The 24,627-nt window shown below is 45.1% G+C and overlaps 1 protein-coding gene across 6 annotated transcripts in view; it reads left to right on the top strand.

Annotated features, from left to right (window-relative positions):
* The window catches only part of GMIP (GEM interacting protein), a 48,482-nt gene that overhangs the window by 14,958 nt on the left and 8,897 nt on the right, over positions 1 to 24,627 (top strand). For 3 of the 6 annotated variants that reach the window (XM_050924769.1, XM_050924767.1, XM_050924771.1), the window contains exons 2-16: positions 4,474 to 4,567; positions 6,183 to 6,249; positions 11,128 to 11,191; positions 12,732 to 12,857; positions 13,265 to 13,329; positions 14,097 to 14,207; positions 15,632 to 15,712; positions 16,367 to 16,555; positions 17,352 to 17,489; positions 20,215 to 20,405; positions 21,613 to 21,737; positions 22,871 to 22,957; positions 23,121 to 23,219; positions 23,798 to 23,937; positions 24,318 to 24,506. In XM_050924769.1, the coding sequence (XP_050780726.1) occupies positions 6,193 to 6,249; positions 11,128 to 11,191; positions 12,732 to 12,857; positions 13,265 to 13,329; positions 14,097 to 14,207; positions 15,632 to 15,712; positions 16,367 to 16,555; positions 17,352 to 17,489; positions 20,215 to 20,405; positions 21,613 to 21,737; positions 22,871 to 22,957; positions 23,121 to 23,219; positions 23,798 to 23,937; positions 24,318 to 24,506 (1,662 nt within the window). In that variant the 5' untranslated portion in view covers positions 4,474 to 4,567; positions 6,183 to 6,192. The remainder of the gene's footprint in view (positions 1 to 4,473; positions 4,568 to 6,182; positions 6,250 to 11,127; positions 11,192 to 12,731; positions 12,858 to 13,264; positions 13,330 to 14,096; positions 14,208 to 15,631; positions 15,713 to 16,366; positions 16,556 to 17,351; positions 17,490 to 20,214; positions 20,406 to 21,612; positions 21,738 to 22,870; positions 22,958 to 23,120; positions 23,220 to 23,797; positions 23,938 to 24,317; positions 24,507 to 24,627) is intronic. The other 3 variants (XM_050924772.1, XM_050924768.1, XM_050924770.1) reach the window with 3 other exon arrangements.

Raw genomic sequence — 24,627 nt, forward strand, 5'->3', positions numbered from 1 at the left:
TCACATAGGTGAACATGTTATGTTAGGGAAGAGTCAACACAGCTTTTGCAAAGGGAAATCATGCCTCACCAATCTTAGAATTTTTAGGGTGTCAACAAACATGTAGATGAGGGTGATCCATTGAATATAGTGTACTTGGACTTTGAGAAAGTCTTTGATGAGGTCCATCGCCCAGGGCTGGCTCCAGGCACCAGCTCAGCAAGCAGGTGCTTGGGGCGGCCAAGGGGAAGGGGTGGCAAATCGGGCTCTTCAACGGTGGGTTCTTCTCAGAGGGAAGGACCTGCTGCTGAATTGCCACTGAAGAAGAAAGCAGCACGGTGGAGCTACCACCAAATTGCCGCCGATTGCGACCGCGGCTTTTTTTTTTTCTGCCGCTTGGGGTGGCAAAAACCCTGGAGCCGGCCCTACCGTCACCCAAAGCTCTTAAGCAGAGTAGGCAGTCATGGGATAAGAGGGAAGGTCCTCTCATGGATCATTAACAGCTTAGAAGATAGGAAACAAAGGTTAGGAATAAATGGTCAATTTGCACATTGAAAGGTAAATAGTGGGGTCTTCCAAGAATCTGTCCTGGGATCAGTGCAGTTCAACATACTCAAATGATGTAGAAAAACAGTGGAGGTGACAAAGTTTGCAGACTACACACAATTACTCAAGATAGTTAAATCTTAAAACAGCCTGCAATGAGTTACAAGGGAATCTCATAAAACTGGGTGACTGGGCAAGAAAATTGCAGATGAAATTCAATGTTGATAATTGCAAAGTAAGGCATACTAGAAAACAATCTCAGTCGTGCATAAAAAATGAAGTCTAAATTAGTTATTACCAGTTGTGGAAAGATCCTGGAATCATCGTGAATAGTTCTCTGAAAACATCTGCTCAATGTGCAGCATACACAAGAGAAAGCTAACAATGTTAGGAAACGTTAGGAAATGGATAAATCTGTGGTATACCCACACCTTGAATACTGCATGCAGTTCTGGTCAGGCCATCTCAAAAAAGATATTAGAATTGGAAAGAGTACAGAAAAGGACAACAAAAATGATTAGGCATATGACAGAACATCCATATGAAGAGAGATTAAAAAGACTGGGACTGTTCAACTTGGAAAAGAGACAACCGAGGGGCAGATATGACAGGGGTCTATAAAATCATGAATGATGTGGAGAAAGGGTAAATAACACTTCCTTATTCACTTTCACATAACACATGAACCAGGGGGACACCCAATTAAATAAATAGGCAGCAGGTTTAAAGCAAACATAAGGAAGTAGAAGCAGCAAAGAATCCGGTGGCACCTTATAGACTAACAGACGTTTTGGAGCATGAGCTTTCGTGGGTGAATACCCACTTCGTCAGATGCATGTCATCTGACTAAGTGGGTATTCACCCACGAAAGCTCATGCTTCAAAACGTCTGTTAGTCTATAAAGTGCCACAGGATTCTTTGCTGCTTTTACAGATCCAGACTAACACGGCTACCCCTCTGATACATAAGGAAGTAGCTCTTCACATAACACACAGTCAACCTGTAGAACTCATTGCCAAGGGATATTGTAAAGGCTAAAAGTATAACTGGATTCAGAAATGAACTAGATAAGTTCATTCAGGATAATTCTATCAATTAGTCAAGTTGGTCATGGATACAACCCCATGCTCTGGGTGTCCCTAAACATCTGACTGATAGAAGCTGGGACTGGAGGACAGGGGATGAATCACTTGATAAATTGCCCTGTTCTGTTCTCATGGTCTGAAGCATCTAGCATTGGCCACTGTCAGAAGACAGGATATTGGGCTAGATGGACTGTTGTTCTGACCCAGTATTGCTATTCTTATGCTCTTATGACCAATTGAGTTGTGGGTCTAGTGAGGAGCGGAATTTCTATAAGTCTAGGAAAAAAAAAGTCAATGATCGTGAGATAGATGTGCCCCTTCTCTTTGCTGTGGTCTAGCTCACAATTCCCAAGGTGGGACAGATGAAGCTGTGTAAATTAGACTTTTTGGGTTGTCTCTTTCTGGTCATTCTGCAAGAGTAACATGATTCTACCTTGCATTTTAGGTCCGACTCTCTGTTGGGGCCACTCATTGACATTCGGGCTCACTCCTGGCATTTTATAGGAGGCTCTAGTGTTACTCATGTAACCTTGCCAACATGTAACTCGACTGTACTTGCAGGGCCACAGTAGGTTTGCTATAGGTGATCAGACTTTTCACCTTTGAAGAGTTCCTCTTTCATGACATGGAAGTCACAGGCTGGATGTGGGACCACTGAGAGGTAACTGGGCAAGCAGTAGGATACAATTTACAATGGTGTATTAGCATCAATGGTGATTTTAATCAGCTCTAATTTCTCTCATGAGGCTGGCAGGCAAGTTCAAATGACCTCTACACTTCCTCCAGGCCTTCGGTAAAAGCAGACCCACTCCTGGGTTACATTCCCTGTTGGGATGAAATGCTCAGACTTTTGAAGAATGATGTCACCATTAAACTCAGTTTTTTGCTCAGCAAAAGCAAAAAAGTTATAAACTCATCTTTGTGCTCCATTGCATAGAAGAGGTGCCTGCACTGTGCTGAACTTCGTTGCAGCTTGGAAAGTGGCCATGCTCCTTTAACACAGGCTTTCCCATGACCCGCCAAACTGATAGGCTTGGGGTAGGCTGCATTGGCCTTTTTCCTTTACGGTTAATGATGCTTCTTTAAAATGAATTGGCCTCTGACACAATGTGACAGACAGAGAGTCACTTTCACCTGACCCAGGAGCTTTATTAGAATATGGAAGCAAGATTATCTCTAAAGCTGCTCTGTCTTTCTCTGCTTCGCTGTAAAGCTTCTGTCCAGAACCATCACAGTCTCCTCACTTCCTGCCAGACAATTGTGCTTCAGATTTAAAGAAAGTCTCACAATCTATCTGTGATCTTGCAGGCACAGACCACCCTAAAGGCTGAGAGGAAAGGAACAGGGCATGACCCCATCTCCTTTTGTATCAGCAGGAGGAAAAAGGCTGGTTTGCACTGGGGAGTATACAGGAACCCTGGAGGGGCAGAACAGTAGGTGCCTTCCTCCTGCACACTGGAGAGTTCTGATAGGCAGAATTCCCCACTCCCTGGACTTCAGTGTGGCTCTGCAATGGACCTTACTATGTGGGCTGCGTATGGGTTCCACAGTCCACTCCTCACTGAGGAGCTGCCAGAGCAACCAACCTTCTAATAAAAACCTGCCTTGAAAATCTGCATATTTCAGCTGGGACACAGACCAGTTGTAGTCAGATTAACAAGACAAGACACTGACTTTTCCATCAAGCACCATTAACTGACATTTGCAAGAGCTTGCTCACTGACTGCACTTCTCAGCTACAAGTGAAGCAACTCTTGATTTAGGTCAACCACATCCTGTTTCCTGGAATGTCAGGGGGGCCAAAAAAAGAAAAGAGTGAAGTTCACTTCTGTTTATACCAAATATGCCTAGTTCTCTATTTTAAAAATGCCCTTGCTTTTCTGCAGTGACAGGTCTAGTTTCTGTCCATAGTCCTAACTGAATGTATCTGAGTAGGAAGCAAGATTTGCCTACTGTACATCCTCCATACAACATATGTGCTCACGACCACCTGTCTGTTTGTGCAATTTTTGGCAGAATATACTCAGGCCTTTGGAAGATCAGTGGCAGGAATTTATTGTTGTGTTATGAATGCTTGTCGTGGAATAAAGCAGATATAGTATTTCATCAGCTAGAGTATCACCAGAAATCAGCGTGTATGGTATTGAGAAATGGTTACTATATGCAACACATTGCAACACAGGATAGTATGTGTTGTTCAAGCAATGAACAACTTCCACAACTCTGCCTTGCCCATGCATCTTGATCCCAATCTGCAGTTACACACACACCCCTCTGCCAATGCACATTACGAGTCATATGCACCACTAACTGATATACAAGACTTGAGGTCCAAAGTAGAGGCCAATTACTAACTTGATCCAAGTGTAGTGCAGACAGGTACTATGTGCAGGCTTCTCACACATGCTGCTCCAATGCACATTAGCACTGACTCACAATGCTCCTGCTATTTCAGTTCAGCGCCTATTCTCAAAAGAGTTCTTGCTAATTTACCTATCTGATTTTGGACCTGTTCCCTAGCCCGTTGGAGCCGGTGGAAAGGCTCCTATTTACATTAGTGGACTCTGGATCTGGCTTCTTATTTCCAAGGAGCTCGGTCACCCAAGCAGCCTTGGAAAATGTCCAGTTTCCCCACAATTTTATCTCCTCCCACCTGTGGCCTCCCATTATCACCCCACTGTCAGCCCACCATGGTTTTCTATTTACCTCACCATTCTCATTTATTTTAGCTCGTTCTCTGTATATTGGACCTGATCCAAAGCCCACTGCAATGCACAAGTCTCCCAGTGATGTCAGTGAACATTGGATCAGGCCCTTTGGGATTTCTTTAGCAAAACTGTTTCTCTTTCCTACTTACTTCCAGGTCTCAACCATCAAGTGAGAGGGACTGAAAACAAAAAGCGTTACAGTGAGATTTTCCGGAGTCTGGATGCCTTAGAAATCTCGCTTGGAAATGCGTATGTACACAAATAGGATGGGACTGGTTCCATGGGGCCTTAACCATCCATATCTGCTTTTTCCCTTTCCTTCTTTTACAGTGTTTACACAGTCACTCTATATGTTCTTTGTGACTCATTACCTCCATTGCTTATTAATATCATTTTCATGTTTAGAAAAATTAGAGTCCCCTCCCTGCTTCTTTTTCTCTAGATTAGAAATTTGCTGCCTATAATTTAGATTTACTTTACTAACTACTATCTTCCAGGCTTCCTAGGCTATCAATCACCTGCCTTTCTTCTGAGGTGTCTTCTGAGGATGTTTTCAGGGAGCTCTGGATTTACACCAGTGAGAGTAGAATCTGGCCCACTTGTTATTGTCATTGAATATGTATCTCGTAGTATCACCTAGAGGCCAACCTGATTCAGGGTCCCATTGTGCTAGGTGCTGTCCAGAGCTAACGACAGTCTCTGCTCTGAAGATCTTTTCTTTCCACCTTAATCCACACACACTCTGAGCCTGATTGTGGAATCCTCACCTGTGATGGTGACCACTTGAAGTGAATGGGGCTACTTGTGTGAGTCAGTGCTCACTAGTGTAAATTCCACACTTGGCCCTATATTATGTAATCAAACACTGAAGGAAATGTCTGTCTTCTCTCATGTTTTATGTTTACCCACGAAGTGTACTATCTCAAATAAAGCTATTTAATTTGTAAAAGAAATCCATATGAAATAGTGAAGGGAGGCTCATTGCAAAAGCAGATAAGGTGGCAGAGAAGGGTTTATTGAGAATCTCTATTGCTTTGTAGCATATTAAATGTTGGGGATTATAACAATAGTTCAGTTAAAATTCAAACAGATAAAAGGTGGAGAGAGAACAGGAGTACTTGTGGCACCTTAGAGACTAACAAATTTATTTCAGCATGAGCTTTCGTGAGCTACAGCTCACTTCTTTGGATGCAGACAGGATAAATATCTCCTGTCTGTGTGTTCCATTCTGTGCATCCGAAGAAGTGAGCTGTAGCTCACGAAAGCTCATGCTGAAATAAATGTGTTAGTCTCTAAGGTGCCACAAGTACTCCTGTTCTTTTTGCGGATACAGACTAACACGGCTGCTACTCTAAAAGGTGGAGAGTTCATTCTGCTGGGCATGTTTGTTCTGTTGCTCTAGTTAACTCTTGGATAGGCACAGACACCCACTGATGGCTTCAGCTGGGTGTGCAATAGCTATAGTTGCACTATAAACACTCCTTTATGTATGCTCCTTAAGCTTGGTCTCAGTTACATCCATGAAACCTAGGGAAGCAATTGAGGTTAAATGGGTTTAACAGAGCAGAATTTGGGCATCTTTCTAATGACTACCTTCAGCTGAGACATGGATCCCCCAACTCTGCTAAAGGCTACAATTATCATTTCTGGTTAGATTCTTAACTAATATAAATTATTTGGACTAAGCCAGGTCAAAAAACCAGCTGGTTATAGATTGACCTCTCTCCTAGTCATATTCTGCATTTTAGACCCCAGAAAAAATGGGCTCGGCAGTAAATTAAGTGCCATGGTTCTAGTCCTGCATTCTGCAGCTTCCAAGACAGCTTTAAGTCTTTATTATTTAATCAGTTTATTTACTTTACAGGACAGTTGACATGTTCATTGATGACACAGACAGCACAGACCTGACCCCAGAAAGTGAGATGCTCCCGGTAAGTGAAGAGAGACAACCCTCTTCAATAGAGATATTATTAAGTAACATTTATTCTAGCAAAGGAAATGAAGTTGTCTTGGTTAGGATTCTTACCAAAGGAGAGAGAGAGAGATGCTAGATGCACAGATACAGTGATGGTGTTAGAACAGTGGTGAGCAACCTGCAGCCCGTCAGAGTAATCCACTGGCCAGGTCCAGCTCCAGGCACCAGCAAAAGAAGCAGATGCTTGGGGCGGCCAATACCAAGGGGCAACATTCCAGCCACTATTGGGGCGGTACGTCTGGGTCTTTGGCGGCGGGTCCCTCAGTCTCTCTCGGAGCGAAGGACCTGCTGCCGAATTGCCACCGAAGAGTGGAGTGGCGCGATTGCGCTGCCGGGGCTTTTTTTGGGAGGGGAGGCACTTGGGGCAGCAGAAAACCTGGAGCTGACCCTGCCGCTGGCAGGCCATGAGACAGTTTGTTTACATTGACAGTCTGCAGGCATGGGCCCTCCGCAGCTCCCAGTGGCTGGGAATGTTGAATGGCAGTCACTGGGAGCTGCAGATGGTCAATGTAAACAAGCCACCAGCAGATTACCCTGACAGGCTTCAGGTTGCCCAGCACTGTTAGAAGAGCCTGTATATAATAGAAAATGAGAAGTGAGACTAATTTTATTTTGGGGACTAAAGAACAGATAATACTTCATGGAATTTTCAGGTACATGCAGTTTGGATTCACTCTTGCTGATTAAGGAAAAGTAATTTCCTCCATGCCAGAAATCACTGGGTAGAGTTCTAGGACCTGTGCTATGCAAAAGGTCCGACAAGATGGCAGTGCTGTCAACCTAAAGTGTTCAAAAATCATGAGTCAGGCAGCAAAAAGTTTTGCTTAAAAACTCAAAAGAATTGCTTTAGTCAATGCAAATTATTGTAAAAAGAACAGGAGAACTTGTGACACCTTAGAGACTAACAAATTTATTTGAGCATAAGCTTTCGTGGGCTACAGCTCACTTCATCAGATGCATAGAATGGAACATACAGTAAGAAGATATTTATACATACAGAGAACATGAAAAGGTGGAAGTACCCATACCAACTGTAAGAGGCTAATTAAGAGAAGCTATTAGCAGCAGGAGAGAAAAACTTTTGAAGTGATAATCAAGATGGCCCATTTTGGACAGTTGACATGAAGGTGTGAGGATAATTTAACATGGGGAAATAGATTCCATTAGTGTAATGACCGAGCCATTCCCAGTCTCTGTTCAAACCTAAGTTAATGGTATCTAGTTTGCATATTAATTCGAGTTCAGCAGCTTCTCCTTGGAGTTTGTTTTTGAAACTTTTCTATTGCAAAATTGCCACCTTAACATCTGTCACTGAGTGATCAGAGAGGTTGAAGTGTTCTCCTACTGGTTTTTGAATGTTATGATTCCTGATGTCAGATTTGTGTCCATTTATTCTTTTGCGTAGAGACTGTCCGGTTTGGCCAATGTACATGGCAGAGGGGCATTGCTGGCACATGATGGCATATATCACATTGGTTGATGTGCAAGTGAACGAGCCCCTGAAGGTGTGACTGATGTGATTAGGTCCTATGATGGTATCTCCTGAATAGATATGTGGACAGAGTTGGCAATAGGTTCCTGGGTTAGTGTTTTTGTTGTGTGGTGTGTGGTTGCTGGTGAGTATTTGCTTCAGGTTTGGGGGTTGTCTGTAAGCAAGGACTGGCCTGTCTCCCAAGATCTGTAAGAGTGATGGATTGTCCTTCAGGATAGGTTGTAGATCCTCGATGATTGATAGACTCTAGGACTGGAAGGGACCTCGAGGTCATCGAGTCCAGTCCCCTGCCCTCATGGCAGGGCCAAATACTGTCTAGACCATCCCTGATAGACATTTATCTAACCTACCCTTAAATATCTCCAGAGATGGAGATTCCACAACCTCCCTAGGCAATTTATTCCAGTGTTTAACTACCCTGACAGTTAGGAACTTTTTCCTAATGTCCAACCTAAATCTCCCTTGCTGCAGTTTAAGCCCATTGCTTCTTGTTCTATCATTAGAGGCTAAGGTGAACAAATTTTCTCCCTCCTCCTGATGACACCCTTTTAGATACCTGAAAACTGCTACCATGTCTCCTCTCAGTCTTCTCTTTTCCAAACTAAATAAACCCAATTCTTTCAGCCTTCCTTCATAGGTCATGTTCTCAAGACCTTTAATCATTCTTGTTGCTCTTCTCTGGACCCTCTCCAATTTATCCACATCTTTCTTGAAATACTTTGCCCAGAACTGGACACAATACTCCAGCTGAGGCCTAACCAGCCCAGAGTAGAGCGGAAGAATGACTTCTCATGTCTTGTTTACAACACAGCTGTTAATGCATCCCAGAATCACATTTGCTTTTTTTGCAACAGTATCACACTGTTGACTCATATTTAGCTTGTGGTCCACTATGACCCCTAGATCTCTTTCTGCCATACTCCTTCCTAGACAGTCTCTTCCCATTCTGTATGTGTGAAACAGATTGTTCCTTCCCAAGTGGAGCACTTTGCATTTGTCTTTATTGAACTTCATCCAGTTTACTTCAGACCATTTCTCCAATTTGTCCAGATCATTTTGAATTTTGACCCTGTCCTCCAAAGCAGTTGCAATCCCTCCCAGTTTGGGATTGTCTGCAAACTTAATAAGCGTACTTTCTATGCCAACATCTAAGTCGTTGATGAAGATATTGAACAGAGCCGGTCCCAAAACAGACCCCTGCGGAACCCCATTTGTTATACCTTTCCAGCAGGATTGGGAGCCATTAATAACTACTCTCTGAGTACGGTTATTCAGCCAGTTATGCACCCACCTTATAGTAGCCCCATCTAAATTGTATTTGCCTAGTTTATCGATAAGGATATCATGCGAGACCATATCAAATGCCTTACTAAAGTCTACGTATACCACATCCACCGCTTCTCCCTTATCCACAAGACTCGTTATCCTATCAAATGAAGCTATCAGATTGGTTTAACACGATTTGTTCTTTACAAATCCATGCTGGCTATTCCCTATCATCTTACCACCTTCCAAGTGTTTGCAGATGATTTCTTTAATTACTTGCTCCATTATCTTCCCTGGCACAGAAGTTAAACACTGGTCTGTAGTTTCCTGGGTTGTTTTTATTTCCATTTTTATAGATGGGCACTATATTTGCCCTTTTCCAGTCTTCTGGAATCTCTCCCATCTCCCATGACCTTCCAAAGATAATAGCTAGAGGCTCAGATACCTCCTCTATTAACTCCTTGAGTATTCTAGGATGCATTTCATCAGGCCCTGGTGATGCACTGGAGAGGTTTTAGTTGGGGGCTGAAGGTGATTGCTAGTGGCATTCTGTTGTTTTCTATGTTAGGCCTGTCTTGTAGTAGGTGACTTCTGGGTACCCTTCTGGCTCTGTCAATCTGTTTTTTCACTTCAGCAGGTGGGCATTATAGTTTTAAGAATGCTTGATAGAGATCTTGTAGGTGTTTGTCTCTGTCTGAGGAGTTGGAGCAAATGCGGTTGTATCTTAGAGCTTGGCTGTAGACAATGGATCTTGTGGTGTGTCCTGGATGGAAGCTGGAGGCATGTAGGTAAGTATAGTGGTCCATAGGTTTCCGGTATAGGGTGGTGTTTGTGACCATCGCTTATTAGCATAGTAGTGTCTAGGAAATGGACCGCTTGTGTGGACTGGTCTAGGCTGATGTTGATGGTGGGATGGAAATTGTTGAAATCATGGTCCTCAAGGGCTTCTTTTCCATGGGTCCAGATGAAGATGTCATCAATGTAGTGCAAATTATTGTCTCAGTGCAATTTAATGACACATAGAAGCTAAGACTAGATGATCTAATGTTCCCTCCTAGCCTTAATTTCTACAAATCTATGAAAAAACATGAGATTTTTTAAAAATAGACTTGGGGTTCTTTTTATTTGCCTTCAGGTTTCTGAGCCTTTAGGCTGTACTCATGTTATGTTTTCAGGCTTTTCTCCAGAGCCAACAGGGTTAGAAGCATATTTGTCCCTGTCACGGATCGTGCACACCTCATCCCCTTTTGGGATGGGGCACAGGTTGTTATAGGCCCATGGGCAAGTTTGCACAACCCCTCTGGGTCTTGGAGTAATGTGGCCTAACAACCAAAGTCACTCTACCTGCCCTCACAATCAAGGTTGTGCGGCCTAGCGGCTCAAGTCAGTAGAGCGGCCCTCACAATCAGTAGGGCTGGTGAGGCAGACCACCACTCCAGGGTGGGCAGTGGCCAGGATAGGGGAACCCGGGCCCTCCCTCTCCACTGGGTCCCAACCCAGGGCCCTGTCAGTGGCAGGGCTGCCTGCCACCAGCTCAGCGGGGATCCAGCTGAAGCACACTAAGCTAGTCTCTGGGTCTCCAACCACCTCCCTGCAAAGGCTCTCTGGGTTACTTCCTACCTGCTTCTCTGTAGGTTGGGGTCTCAGGGTTCCCCCCGTCTCTCCTCCCTCTGTGGCATCTGGAGCCTGGAGGTCACTGCCATCTGGCTGGCCTCTGTGTCATGAAGTGTGAGCAGTTCTTCATCAGGAGTCTGCAGCACACTTCCTTCCTCTCCAGCGGTCAGCCCCAAATGAATTGGGTTGCTCCCTTTTATACCTGGCCTCCAGCAGGGGTGAGGCCTCCTCAGCCTAAAGAGAGGCATTAACCCCTGCAGTCCTAGTGCGGGTATGCACGCCCTGTTAGAGTCCCCCACATTTCTGTAAGTTGTGGAGTTTTATATTATGCCAGTAGCCCTCTATCAAGTCTTTGGCCACCTTCCTCACTACATAAAACTTCCCAGGAAAGAAGACTCTAAGAGCAGCTCTTGGTAAATTCCTCTAAACATCTGGATAATATTTTTCCTCTTTGTTTTATAGGTGGATGAAAGTTTCTACAAGAGCAAAAGCAATTTGGAGGGGCAGGTGCAGACAAACATCACAGGTAACTTAAGAGAAGCAAAGTAAAATATATAGATGACTCAAGAATAGTTGATCCATTTTCTGTCATTGGCTCTTGTACCCCACCTATGAAAAAGAATGTACAATTCAGATGTCCCCTGGTTGCAATTAGCGTATATGGTCATGGCAGATTCCAGCAGAGATGAATATAGTCACATATGCCTATTTGGGGCTCCCTATAACCCCATGAGATGGGGTGCTCTACTCACCACCAGGACGGCACTTCTTCTTGGCCACTCTGGGGATTAGCTCTGCAAGGCCAACAACCCTTTCTACACTTACACATCATCTCTCCATCCCCTCTGGCTGGTCTGTAGCCTCTCTCTTGCTCCAGGAGTTGCCTCTTCATGACTCAGCCCTCCAGCCAGTCCCTTTCAGGCTTGTGTATCAAAGTCCCTTCTCACCAGCAGTCTCAGGAAGTCTTCCCTTTCACCGCCCCTGGTGCCACTGCCTCAGTGTCTGGTAGGGGAACCATGCCTACCGTCTTCTCCGGGATCTAGCTCAGGGACCCTCTAATCAGCAACTAAAGTCTATTCCCTCATAGACCTTGCTACTTTTCCCTGAACCTTCTCCTACCTTCCCTCTCTCGGAGCTTGCCAGCCTCCCAACTGCCTACTCCCAGGGAGTAACTGCGGGCTACTTGTCTTTATAGACCCAACCCTGCTCCTTCCTCCTCATATGGGCTGCCTCATGTAGTCAGGGGATTACTTAGCCACCTGAGTCCCCTCAGCTGTGGCCTGTTGGGTTAATTAGCCCCATTCTTAATCTATATTAACCCTTTCCAGGAAAGCGTGTGGTGAACAACCCTCATACCTCCTCTGAGCCCCTTGTTTACACGTTTTCACTTGTTATCTCACTAACATCCAACCTTCATACACTGACTTTGACTTTTGAGCACTGACACATTAATTCACTATATTACTATAGCTGCCTGTCAATTTTTAGTACAATAAATATTTGCCCAATAATTTAAAATCAGTTACTGAATTTGAAATGCTGTTGTTGCTCACTTTTCATAGACTCATCAGTTCTGTATTCATCACTGGCATCATAAAGTCCCATATAAAACCACATCTCCCCTCATGAGAATCTTGCATTGAAGAGAAGCCATTTTCTAATCTATGTGATGACAACTTTCGCTTGAAGTTCTTTCAGAATTGCTGATTTCAGTGCTGTGAGTCTGTCTCAGCATCCTCAAAGAGCATAACTGCAGTTCGCCACTCCAAGCATCATCACACAATGGGCTCTGGCTTCTAATTTACAAAAAGTAAACTTAATAAACCATTTTATTGGGGACCAAATGCATCTAAATTGCCTCAAACTCATATGGCTGTGCTGAGGAGCTGATGTGAGATTGGAGAGTGCTGTGAAATAGGCTAGTTTAGCCTTGTTGTTCCATGAAAGATCTTCTATGACCTATTGTTATCTGAAGATGGCACAAGCCAAGATATCAGAGAGATTCACCATGGGGAAGCCTCTGCCTGTCCTCTGAAGCCCTTCTGAATCTGGATTTATTTTTGCAGTTGAAGAGGCTGATGAGATGCTGATAAAATGCGAAGGTGGTGTTGATGCAGCCCTTGAATATGCCAAAACGTGGTGTAAATATGTCAAAGAACTGCTGAGCTGGATTGATAAACGCCTGAATTATGGTGAGTCCCATTAGTGGAAACCATAATCTCTCCTCTGCTTCCATTTCTGATACCAAATTATTTCATTGCATAAGGGTGAAGTAGGGCCAGCTTTAAGACCTTGTACTCTCCAAGCTTGGTGTTTCTCTGCAGAGCCAGTGGTGGGGGGTGTTACTGCAGGCAGTAGTGGATTCAAATAAGCTAACAAGGAACAGGTGAAAGGTTACTCCTTTAACTTGCATCTGAACCAGATGTTAAAATGAAGAATCATTTCTTAGCAGAAAAGGCTAGGCTACAAGTTCTTCTAGTCCTAGAACCTTCTCTAGGATGATGCCAAATCACATACTGGCTGAGCAATACCTCTGTTCTTGGGAGACATCCTCCTGCCACTGAAGATCTAGAGACTAACCTGTTCTTCCCTTTCACAGAAATAGAGTTTGCCAAAAGCATTGTGAAGATAGCAGAATCAGGTCAATCTACCATTAAACAACAGGTAAAATTTCTTTGGGACTTTCCTTCTTGGATTACTTTCACTGTACAAGAGGGTTTATTGTGCCACTGTGTATACATCACTCATGGAGTCAAATCAGCTCTGTTTTGAATCATGCTGAGGCCTATAGGACACAATTTCCTATTTGTTAAAAGCACAATGTTGCAAAGAAGTTCAGTAATTTGCCGTGTACAAGCCTAAGCAAGGGCATTAAGGATATTCTAAAGGCTGACATAACATAAGAACGTGGGAATTCCCAGATTGGATCAGACCCATTATCCATCTAGCTCAGTATCGTGTCTCTGCCAGTGGCCAATACCAAAACTTCAGGGGAAGGTGCAAGCAACTGCACAGTAGGCAGATGTGGGTAATCTGCTTCCTATGAAAGTTCATCCTAATGCCTAATAGTTAGAGATTGGTTTAAATAATGAAGCAGGAGGTTTTATATTTCTTCCAAAAGTTCTGTCTGGCATTAATTGTCATAGTATAGTTAATAAAGCTCTCAGAGCTGGGACAATTTCCTTTTTCTTCCATATGGTTATAAAGGGAACAAAGATTGTTCTATGCAGTAGACAAAGGGATGCATTTTTAATATGTCAAAGGAGTGGAACATAGAATAAAAACTCCCTTTGATGCTGCTTTGTGATGTGCAGTATGTGTTTGTTACGGCTGTAATTAACATGGACCATTTCAGCTCATAATAAGCAAAAACACTTTTAACCTGGAGACGCTGTTGTGACTACCTGGTATTTCCAATGCACACTCTCCAGGTCTGCATGCCACTCCAGCTGCTCTATACCATGGTCCTGGAACATGACATCAGGATTGGGAGTTTAGCCATTGAGACTGCAGGGGCTTTGCAGCTGAGAGAATACTGCCAGGTACTGTATTTCCTGCTTAGGTGAGACAGTTTAATCTCACTGGTTAGCCAAAGGCAGCAGCCAGGGTAGCTCAATGGCCCATTAATCTTTTGGGAGCTAGATGCTCTCTCTGATTTGACTGAGAGAAAAGGGGAGGAAGTCCACACCCAGCTTCTGGAAAAGGGAAGTTACTTCCCAACAGAGCAGCATTCTGAGAGCTTTGGTTTCTGATGTCATAGTCTCAGCTGCCAGAGCCGGTGCTGTCCTCAAACCATGTCTCTCTCCACCTTTCTATGATCAGCATCTATATGGTATCTCAGCTGCCTCGGGTCAACAGTGATGGTGAGAGAGCCAGAAAGACCCCAGCTTGCCTCTCAGGGGCCAGATGGAATCTGCAGTCCCTTCTTACTAGAGAACTGCACACATTTGATCTGGAGTTGCTGGGAGGCAACAAACACAGGGCCTTTACACAGTCCCTTTCCAGAGCAGAACCTCACTGCGGCCCATCCTGCCCATTCTTCCATTCATGTGAGGAGTGTTTCTGTTCTGCTGAACTGGCAGGATGCCAGGACCTGTGCAGGGGGATCATATACTATAGCATGGAGCTCCACTCTGCAGGGATTCCTGGCATATCTGTGTGTAACAGCTCATTGGGAGCTAAATGGGCTGGGAGTATCTGTACCTACTCCATCATTCCTCTCAATGGTGCGCGTGTGCGAGGGAGGGAGAGAGATACACACTCAGTCTGGAACCTAGTCTAGCTTTAGGCTGCAGTGGCAGCTGCAGAGCAGCTCAGAGTATGTCTGCACTGCAGTTAAACACCCACAGCTGGCCTGTGCCCACTGACTCAGGCTTCTGGGGCTCAGGCTATGAGGCTGTTTATTTGCAGTATAGATGTCCAGATTCAGGCTGGAGCCCCAGCCAGAACGCGTACACCACAATTAAACAACCCCATAGCCCAAGCCCCTGAAGCTCAAGTCAGGTGGCCTGGGCCAGTCATGGGTGTCTAATTCCAGAGTAGACATACCCTGAGTGACTTGGAAGGAGCTTTTCTGCCTCCCCGCTAGTTTGCCCAGTTACTCAGGCTGAGGCAGGGCAGGTGCTGCAGACTTTCCCCTCTTTCAATCTTGATGACATGAAGTGACTTGGTTTAATGTAACCCTTTAGGGGTGTGGGTATGAAAAAGAGGCTGCAGGAGTAGAGGGGTAGGGTTAGCATCCTGACACTGATCCTTAAACAGCTCCAGCCCCAGCCTTTGTAAGAAAAGGTGAGGGATCACGTTTGGGGCTCAGAAATGTTAATGCCAGAAGAGACCATTGTGACCATTTCATGGGACTTCCTGTCTAACATAGGGCTCTCAGTGGTGTCTGTGTCAAGCCCAATAGTTTCTGGCTGAGCTAGAGTATAACTAAGCTGTTTTCACCTGCACCTTTATTCCCTTGCAGCCTCTCACAGCCAAGAGAAATGAAATTGAGAAGTGGCGGAAAGAATTCAAAGATCAGTGGCTAAAGGAACAGAAAAGAATGGTAAGAGACTAAGAGGTGGAAAATGGTGAGAGATCCAGGCCATCTTGACAGCTACAGGCCCAGAACACTGAGAACATGGGGCCTCTCAGAACATGTAGGGAGAAGTGCTAACAGCAGCCGTACTGGGAACCCTTTACTCTGACCTGCACTGCTTTGCGAGGTGGGAGGGTCCCAGAGCTTGGGCTGCAGCCTGAGCCCTAACATCTACACTGCAATTAAACATCCCCTTAGGCTAAGCCCCATGATCCTTAGCCAGCTGGCATGGGCCAGCTGTGAGTGTCTAATTGCAGTATAGTGATATCCATCCATCTCAATGGGGTATATGCTCTAAAGCCTAACGACAATCATCATTAATATGTAAATAATTAGTTGGAGGTGTGCAATGAAGATGGTGATGAGTCAGGGCAGTGTGGTCAGGAGGAGTGAGAACAGCGCTGGGAGCCAGGAGATGCCAAATTCCAGTCCTACTCCTTGGTATTGTAAGTGATGCTTGCATAGAGTCCTCTCCACAGTGTGACGCTGGCTAGCACTGGCCTTAGAGTAAGTGACACTCGGCATCCACAAAACAGATGCTTTTATGGCTAGCAGACTTGTGGACTCAGTCTCCTTCCAGCCTGACGATGTGCCCTAAACGCCCTCCTTCTCGGATTCCAGAATGATTCACTGGCATCCTTGCGCAAGTCCCGCCTTCACTACATACAGCGCTGCGAGGAGTTGGAGAAAGCCAAGCTGCTGAGTGCCAAGGCAGAAGATGAGTACCAGAGCATAGCAGCAACCCACCCTGGCAGCGCCAACAAGCAGCTGGAGAAACGGCGCCGCTCTCGTGAGGAGGCACAAGTGAAGGTGATGGGGTTGTATCACGTCTCTCTTATACAGATAACTGGGGAACAGGCTCAATGAACTAGAAGCCACTTGTAATATTGGACACTGAGTAAAATATTATGAAGATACTAGGTTAATCCTTTGCTGCTGGGATGTGGGGTTGATCAGGGCTAGGTCTTGAGTTTTCAGCCTTTAATCATTTTGGATACCCTCTGCTCTTTCCCATTTTTGGCACCCACAAAGGCACCTGTGCCCAGAAGAGTCTGGGACCCTGACTAGCCTGTTCCTCATGTAAAGAGGAATATTCACTGCTCGGTGGCTTTGCCATGCTGGGCTAGATACCCCAGTAGGCTGAACACCTAGCATTACAACTGAATGTGCTGCAGAGCAATGCAGAATGCTCCAGTGACACAGACGGGTTTTGAATACACTAGCCTTATGGAGAGTTTGCAGCCTGTTGATTAGAGATGACCAGAAATTTTTGAATGCAAAATTTTGTGTTGTTTAAAAATGGCCTTTTTTCCAAAACAATTTTTTTCATGAAAAATTATTACTGAAATTTTTAATTTTTCACAAAAATATTTGTCCTATCTTTGATTTTTTTAAATGTATCAACAAAAGTATTGAAAATCAGCACTAAGACTTAACATAAATGCTTAACAAACAAGCCGATAGCCCCATTCAGCTCATCTCCCATTGTGTTCTGTGTTATCACGTGTCACCCCACTCATGGCTGCACTGTGGTCGCCTGCCCATGATTTCCAGGGTTCCCAGCCTGGCATTGCTGCTTCTTCATTCTTTATTTTGCTGCACCCAGGTCCAGGAAACAGAAGCTTCTTACAAGATGTGCATCAGTGATGCCAACTCTCGTCGGCAGGAGCTGGAAAAGGTGCGGGAGAGAATTGTCTCCCATATCCGGAAACTCATTTACCAAGGAGATGAGGTGCTGACACGGGTGAGTATGACACTGCTGTGCCACTTGCTCCAGTCACAGGGAAGTCATCATTCAGGATAGAGCCACCTGATCTTTCTCTACTATACAGATAATTAATGTGATGGTTCTCAAGCAATCAGAACCCAGATCACTACGGGATTATTCTGATTTTACATAAACCGGTTTTGTAAAACAGATTGTATAAAGTCAAGTGCACACGGCCACAGTAAGCACATTAATTCGGCAGTGTGCATCCATGTACCGAGGCTAGCGTCGATTTCCGGAGTGTTGCACTGTGGCTATCCCGTAGCTGGTGTATCCCGTAGCTATCCCATAGTTCCCGCAGTCTCCCCCGCCCATTGGAATTCTGGGTTGAGATCCCAATGCAAAAACAGTGTCGCGGGTGATTCTGGGTAAATGTCGTCACTCAGTCCTTCCTCCGTGAAAGCAACAGCAGACAATCATTTTGCGCCCTTTTTCCCTGGATTGCCCTGGCAGACGCCATAGCATGGCAACCATGGAGCCCGTTTTGCCTTTTCTCACTGTCACCGTATGTGTACTGGATGCTGCTGACAGACGCGGCCCTGCAGTGCTACACAGCAGCATTCATTTGCCTTTGCAAGGTAGCAGACGGTTACCATTCCTATTGCACCGTCTGCCATGCCGTTGTAAACTGGCGATGAGACGATGGTTATCAGTCGTTCTGTACTATCTGCTGCTGTCATGGGTGCTCCTGGCTGGCCTCGCTGAGGTCGGCCGGGGGCACATGGACAAAAATGGGAATGACTCCCCGGATCATTCCCTTCTTTATGTTTTGTCTAAAAATAGAGTCAGTCCTGCCTAGAATATGGGGCAAGTGTACTAGAGAACCAGAGAGCACAGCCGTTCCGTGTCAGAGCCCCAGAGATCCCACAGAAATGATGAGCTGCATGCCATTCTAGGGGGTACCCCTGCAACAACCCCACTCGTTGCTTCCCTCCTCCCCCAACCATCCTGGGCTACCGTGGCAGTGTCCCCCCATTTGTGTGATGAAGTTATAAAGAATGCAGGAATAAGAAACACTGACTTTTTAGTGAGATAAAATGAGGGGGAGGCAGCCTCCAGCTGCTATGATAGTCCAGGCAGTACAGAATCTTTTCTTTAGACATGAAAGGTGGGGGCTGATAGAGCTCAGCCTCCAGTTGCTATGATGAGGACGGTTACCAGCCGTTCTGTACCATCTGTCCGGAATGACCAGGAGTCATTCCCATTTTTACCGAGGCCAGCCAGGAGCACTCACAGGCTGATGACGATGGATAGCAGTCATATCATACCATCTGCCACTGGGAAGGGGATGCTAGTGTTCAGCACTGCAGCACTCCATCTACCAGCAGCATACAGTAGACATAGGATGACATTGAAAAAAGGCGAGAAACGTTTTTTTTTCCCTTTTCTTTCCGGGAGGGGGGGGGGCGGGAAGGGTGTAAATTGACGACATATACCCTGAAATACCCAGGAAAATGTTTTTGATCCTTCAGGCATTGGGAGCTCAGCCAAGAATGCAAATGCTTTTCGGAGACTGCGGGGACTGTGGGATAGCTGGAGTCCTCAGTACCCCTTCCCTCCCTCCATGAGCATCCATTTGATTCTTTGGCTTTCCGTTACGCTTGTCACACAGCACTGTGCTGTGGCCTCTGTCTATCATAGCCTGGAAATTTTTTCAAATGCTTTGTCATTTCATCTTCTGTAACGGAGCTCTGATAGAATAGATTTGTCTCCCCATACAGTGATCAGATCCAGTATCTCCCGTACGGTCTATGCTGGAGCTCTTTTTGGATTTGGGACTGCATCGCCACCCGTGCTGATCAGCGCTTCGTGCTGGGCAAACAGGAAATGAAATTCAAAAGTTTGCGGGGCTTTTCCTGTCTACCTGGCCAGTGCATCTGAGTTCAGATTGCTTTCCAGAGCGGTCACAATGGTGCACTGTGGGATACCCCCAGAGGCCAATATGGTCGATTTGCGGCCACACTAACCCTAATCCAACATGGCAATACTGATTTCAGCGCTACTCCTCTCATCGGGGAGGAGTACAGAAACCGGTTTAAAGAGGCCTTTATATCGATATAAAGGGCCCCGTTGTGTGGATTGGTGCAGGGTTAAATGGTTTAACGCTGCTAAATTCGGTTTAAACGCATAGTGTAGACCAGGCCTGAGCATCGTTTTAGTGCTGACTTTGCAAGGATCAGTGGTCCCATACATAGCTATAGTGACCACAAATCTCCTACTCTATCAGGGGAGTCTGTGGGACAAGGCTGAATCTGGTGGCAGATGATGTGGAGACAAAAACAGAGGCTAGAGAGCAAGCTCAGAGCCAGTGAGCAAAGCTCATCCTGTATATGATTCAGCATAGAAGAGGTGAAGTCCTCTCTTGGCTTGCCCAGAGGAGCCCTCACCAGCTTTACCAATGACTATGACTGAAGTACAGTTCCTATAGCAGCTGGATATGGGGTAGGGGTCTGTGTTTTGACTGGCTAATAGGCTTGTATGCAGATTTATTTAAATTAAGTGCAATTATTTGTGTAATTTCATTAATAAAGTGAAACTAAAATGCTAGGCAGCTCTCTCAATAAGCAGGAAAGTGTGGCGCCTGTGCAAGAGCCTTGTTTACAAACTGAACTGAGAACCTGGGGGACACAGCTGAGATTCAAGGGAAAGAGAGGGTCACCTAGTTCGAGGGGTGTTTCATGCTTTTTGGGATTTCCATAAGGTCACCTTGAGGATGTTCAAGTTGCAGCAGACTCAGGCAGAGAAGATTCCAGTGGGGTACGAGAACATGACTGAGTACTGCAAGCCCTACAGAATGGGTGAGAAATATCTGGAATTCATTCAGAAGCTGCAGAAGAAAGAGGTCCCCATGGAGGTGTTTGAATTTGAAGCATTTATTCCTGCAGGGCAGAGGTAAAGAAATGTAGAACCAGAGCTGGTGGCTCCAGGGCTTGAAATATATAATAAGCTGAATAAAAAGACTCATTTAAAGCATTTTACGCTATAAAGTCACCTGTGATGCTGCAGGGTTATTAATGCTGAGAAGACCTGGAGTGGGCTAGGTGATAACTTTGAGAAGTACCACAAGCCAAAGCCCAAAAGGGTCTGTTCTCTCCAGCCTCTGCATAGCTTCCATTAATATTAGCAGAGAAGAGACTCCCAAAGATCATTTGTTTTCTTTGTGATGATCAGTAAGTGTTAGGGCCTGCACAAGGGTAACTTGGTCCAGCTGTCTGCCCCAAGTCAGGAGTTATTTCTCCCACTTGTTTAATGTATTGATCTTCATTATCTCATATGTATGATGTTTCATTTCCAAACTACCCGTATTTATATATTTCCTGTAGACAGAAAATATAAGGGAAATTATATTAAACTTAGTTATATTGAAATTAATGGGCAACAGGTTTATAACAAACATAAGGAAGTATTTCTTCACACAGTGCACAGTCAACCTGCAGAACTCATTGCCAGGGGATGGAGTGAAAGCCAAGTCTATAACTAGGTTCAAAACAGAATTAGATAAGTTCAGGGAGGACAGGTCTATCTATGGCTATTAGCCAAGATTGTCAGGGATGCAATCCCATGCTCTGGTGTCCCTAAATCTCTGTGTGCCAGAAGCTGGGACTGGACGACAGGGAATAGATCACTCAGTAATTGCCTTGTTCTCTTCATTCCCTCAAAAGCATCTGCCACCGGCCACTGTCAGAAGATAGAATACTGGGCTTGATGGACCATTGCTCTGACCCAGTGTGGCCATTCTTATGTTCTTAGTATTGACTGTCAATTTGGTGTGCACTTTCCCTAGGCTTCTTTGAAAAGTCCAGCCTACAACTACCTGTAAACTCTCAGAGGCAAGGACCTGGTCATCTTGTATGTCTCTAAAGCACTCTGAACATCTATGGGGCAATAATAGTTGAACTAATGAAAGACAATTTAAAAAAAACAAAACATAGAATGCCCCCTGCTTGTGTATTTCATTTGAAGCATTGTTGTATTCATGGTGGTCCCAGACCTGAATAAATATGTGTTGCTCAGAAACTTGTCTCTTTCACAAAAGGAAGTTGGCTGAATAAGAAATATTTCCTCATCTACCTTGTCTCTCTGTGTATTTCATTCTCAGGTCTCCTCCTAGTGGCAGAAAAAAGAATGCAGTGCAATACTCCTGCATCTCATCCTCTGCAGTTGATCTGAGCACTTCTGCAGAAGATGCATCAGGAAAGCAGTTTTCCACAAACAGTGAACAAAGTAGGTTTAATTTATCAAGGAAAAGTTAACTCTTTGTTGTGTCACTGCTGCTTGATTCATATATGTATATAGCCAAGAGTAGCAAGGAGAGGTTAGGTTATTAACAACCTCTGGAGTCAGAGCCCAGGGCTGTCTCCAGACTGGGACTGTGTGTGGTTTCGCTGCTACAATTTTAGGGAAAGGGATTCAGGTTCATGAAATTTTGTTCCCTGATTGAATCAGAAAATTTTACTTATATCTCACAAAATGTCAGGTTTTATTCACTCCCCATCCAAATGCATCTTAGACAACAGGTGTGTTCCAAAAGGAAAAGTCAGCTGTGAAAGTCGTTCTGAGCTTTAGCCAGGAGATTCTATCATGGATAAGGCAGGTGTAGTCTATTTGCATAGTACATAAGCCTGATAGCATTTTAATAAAGGTACAAACAAGCTGGTTCATGGCTCGAATGCATTGGAAGCTCTTATTCATCTCCTGGTATGTGACCTGTAATGGAGATTTTTTTCTGAAACTTGTTGTTTCTCTGTCCTGTGAAAACATTTATGAATTTTCTGGCAGTCTGGGGACTGGGGACATCCTGCGTACCCTCAGACCCCTTTACATGGAGCATCAATTTTATAACCCCATGTTTGATTTCATGCTTGACCATCCTCTATATGAAAACTACCTTAGAGTGGGCTGTGATGGGCAATGCAGCCAGTAAGCCTTCTCTTGTTATTCCTTCAGCTCAGTCCCCTGAATGGTATATTGTATTCTCAAATTTTACATCCTCTTTCCACAGAGCATCGCATTTCACTGCAGGTTTAATACCCCATTTCACCATCTCACAATTTCTCTCAAAGACATTTTAGAAATCATCTCACTACGGTAGAAAATAATTGTCATTAAACTTTTCTGGCACAAAAGGTCTTTAAAAAGCATGACATGATTCAGCAAAAATGCCTCCAGATTGCTCTTTGGATTATCAGGCTCTCATCATGCCTCTGTGTTTCTGTTTTAAAAGATATTAGCAGAAAGGTCAGTTGTTTTGAGGCATTGTCAGTAAGAGTAAAGAACCCAGCAAATGAGCATAGGTTCATTTAGAAACTGCTGTGGAGACATTAGTCGGTCCGTCTCATTTACCTCGCCTTTTACAGGTGCAAACAAATCCTTCTACAGTGACACAGAAAGCCTGGGTGGGAGCTGCGAATCCCGGTCCCTGGACTCTCCCGCCTCTAGCCCAGGTGAGAAGAATGGCACTTTCTGCCTAATGTTCATACTAACAAAAAACTTCAATAGAAATTAAATGTGGATTTGGAGCTTTTTTATTTTTTCTATAATGTGCAATACATAAATAAAGTACATCTTGTATTTTGTATAATGTAAAACCTGCCTTCTTGTCTCCAGGGCACCAAAGTAGGAAGTTGCTAAAAGCTTCATCCACAGGCGCCATGTCCTCCTCGGATGATTTTGAAGAGAGAGATTCATGTCAAACATATGACAGTGGTAAGCAATAAAGAAACCTGCGTGACTGATAAAAAGAAACAGTAGGAGAGCAGCCTGTGTCCCTCGTGCTCCCCCATTCTGTTATGCTTATGAAAGGGAGCTTTCCATACACACCCCTATACTGCTCTGCTGATGCCCCTCAATTTGGATCTGCAGCCTCGCCATTGCTATTCCAGCTTTGGGCTCCCCACCCAACATACACAGCTCTGCTGACGCTCCTCAATCCCAAAAAACAGGCCCCTACTATTCCAAACCTGGGCTCCCCCCAGCAGCTCTGTTGATGCCCCTCCCAATCCACAACCCCCAATGGTATTCCAGCCCTGAACCTCAGTATAGTAGTGCTGCTGCTACTCAGTTATGACTGGCAGCATTGTCCCAAATTCTATTTCAGGCCCCTCCAGTTTAGTCAATAACCAGCAGTCAGTACGTTGAGCACCCCTTATCATCTCAAATAGATAGCACTACAAGAGATCTGCCCAGCTGTCTAGAGAAATGGGCTGCTAATTCTTTGGCATTTCTAGATGGCATGAGTGACTTTTTGAAATGTCTCCTTGTTATTTACATGGTTACTACACCAGAAAATGGATCATCCCAGTGTCAGTTTAAGAACATCTGTCTGTCAAGTGCAGCACAGACCCACCGGCTGCGGAAATTGCGGGGTCCATCCAAGTGCAGGGAGTGTGAAACCTTTATGGTCAGTGGCACGGAGTGTGAAGAGGTGAGAAAGCTCAGAACACCCTGGACTGTAGATAATCAGCTCCCCCTGACCCCTGTGTAAGGTATTTCACTGCAGGCATGTCTCCCCTGCAAAACTCTGTGAATGGGCCCCCCTCTGTGAGGCCAATAATTCAGTGCATGACCATCTCCCTGTCCCTCACCCCAGGGTGCTCTGCCATAACAGCTGAGGAAAGGGAGGCAAAGGGGAATGTATCTCCCAATGAGGCGCTTTTGCAGAGAGATATGGAACAGTGAATGGAGGGAACAGGAGAAGGGAGAGTCTGTGATGTGCCCCAGCGGGACATACTTTCCCCAGCTTCTGGAGTGGTCCTTGCTGAACTGTAATTAGTGTCTAACTGCAATATCGTCTTACTATTGCAGTGCTACCTGACCTGCCACAGAAAGTGCCTGGAGAACCTCCTCATCACCTGTGGCCACAAGAAGCTGCCCAGCCGAGTGCCCCTCTTTGGCATCGACTTCACACAGGTCCCTCGGGATTTCCCGGAAGAGGTTCCGTTCATAGTTGTGAAATGCACCTCAGAAATCGAGGCACGTGCCCTCGGAGTGCAGGTGAGCAGCACTGGGGTAGACTCCAGCACAGGGCCTGGTCCTGCTCCTGCTGGGGACCAGGATTACGCTCCCGTGGACTTTGACAGGAACCACATTAGGCCCTTACTTGGTACCTTTTGTC

Source organism: Gopherus flavomarginatus, chromosome 16 (genome assembly GCF_025201925.1).
Source record: "Gopherus flavomarginatus isolate rGopFla2 chromosome 16, rGopFla2.mat.asm, whole genome shotgun sequence".
Classification (NCBI taxonomy): Eukaryota; Metazoa; Chordata; order Testudines; family Testudinidae; genus Gopherus; species Gopherus flavomarginatus.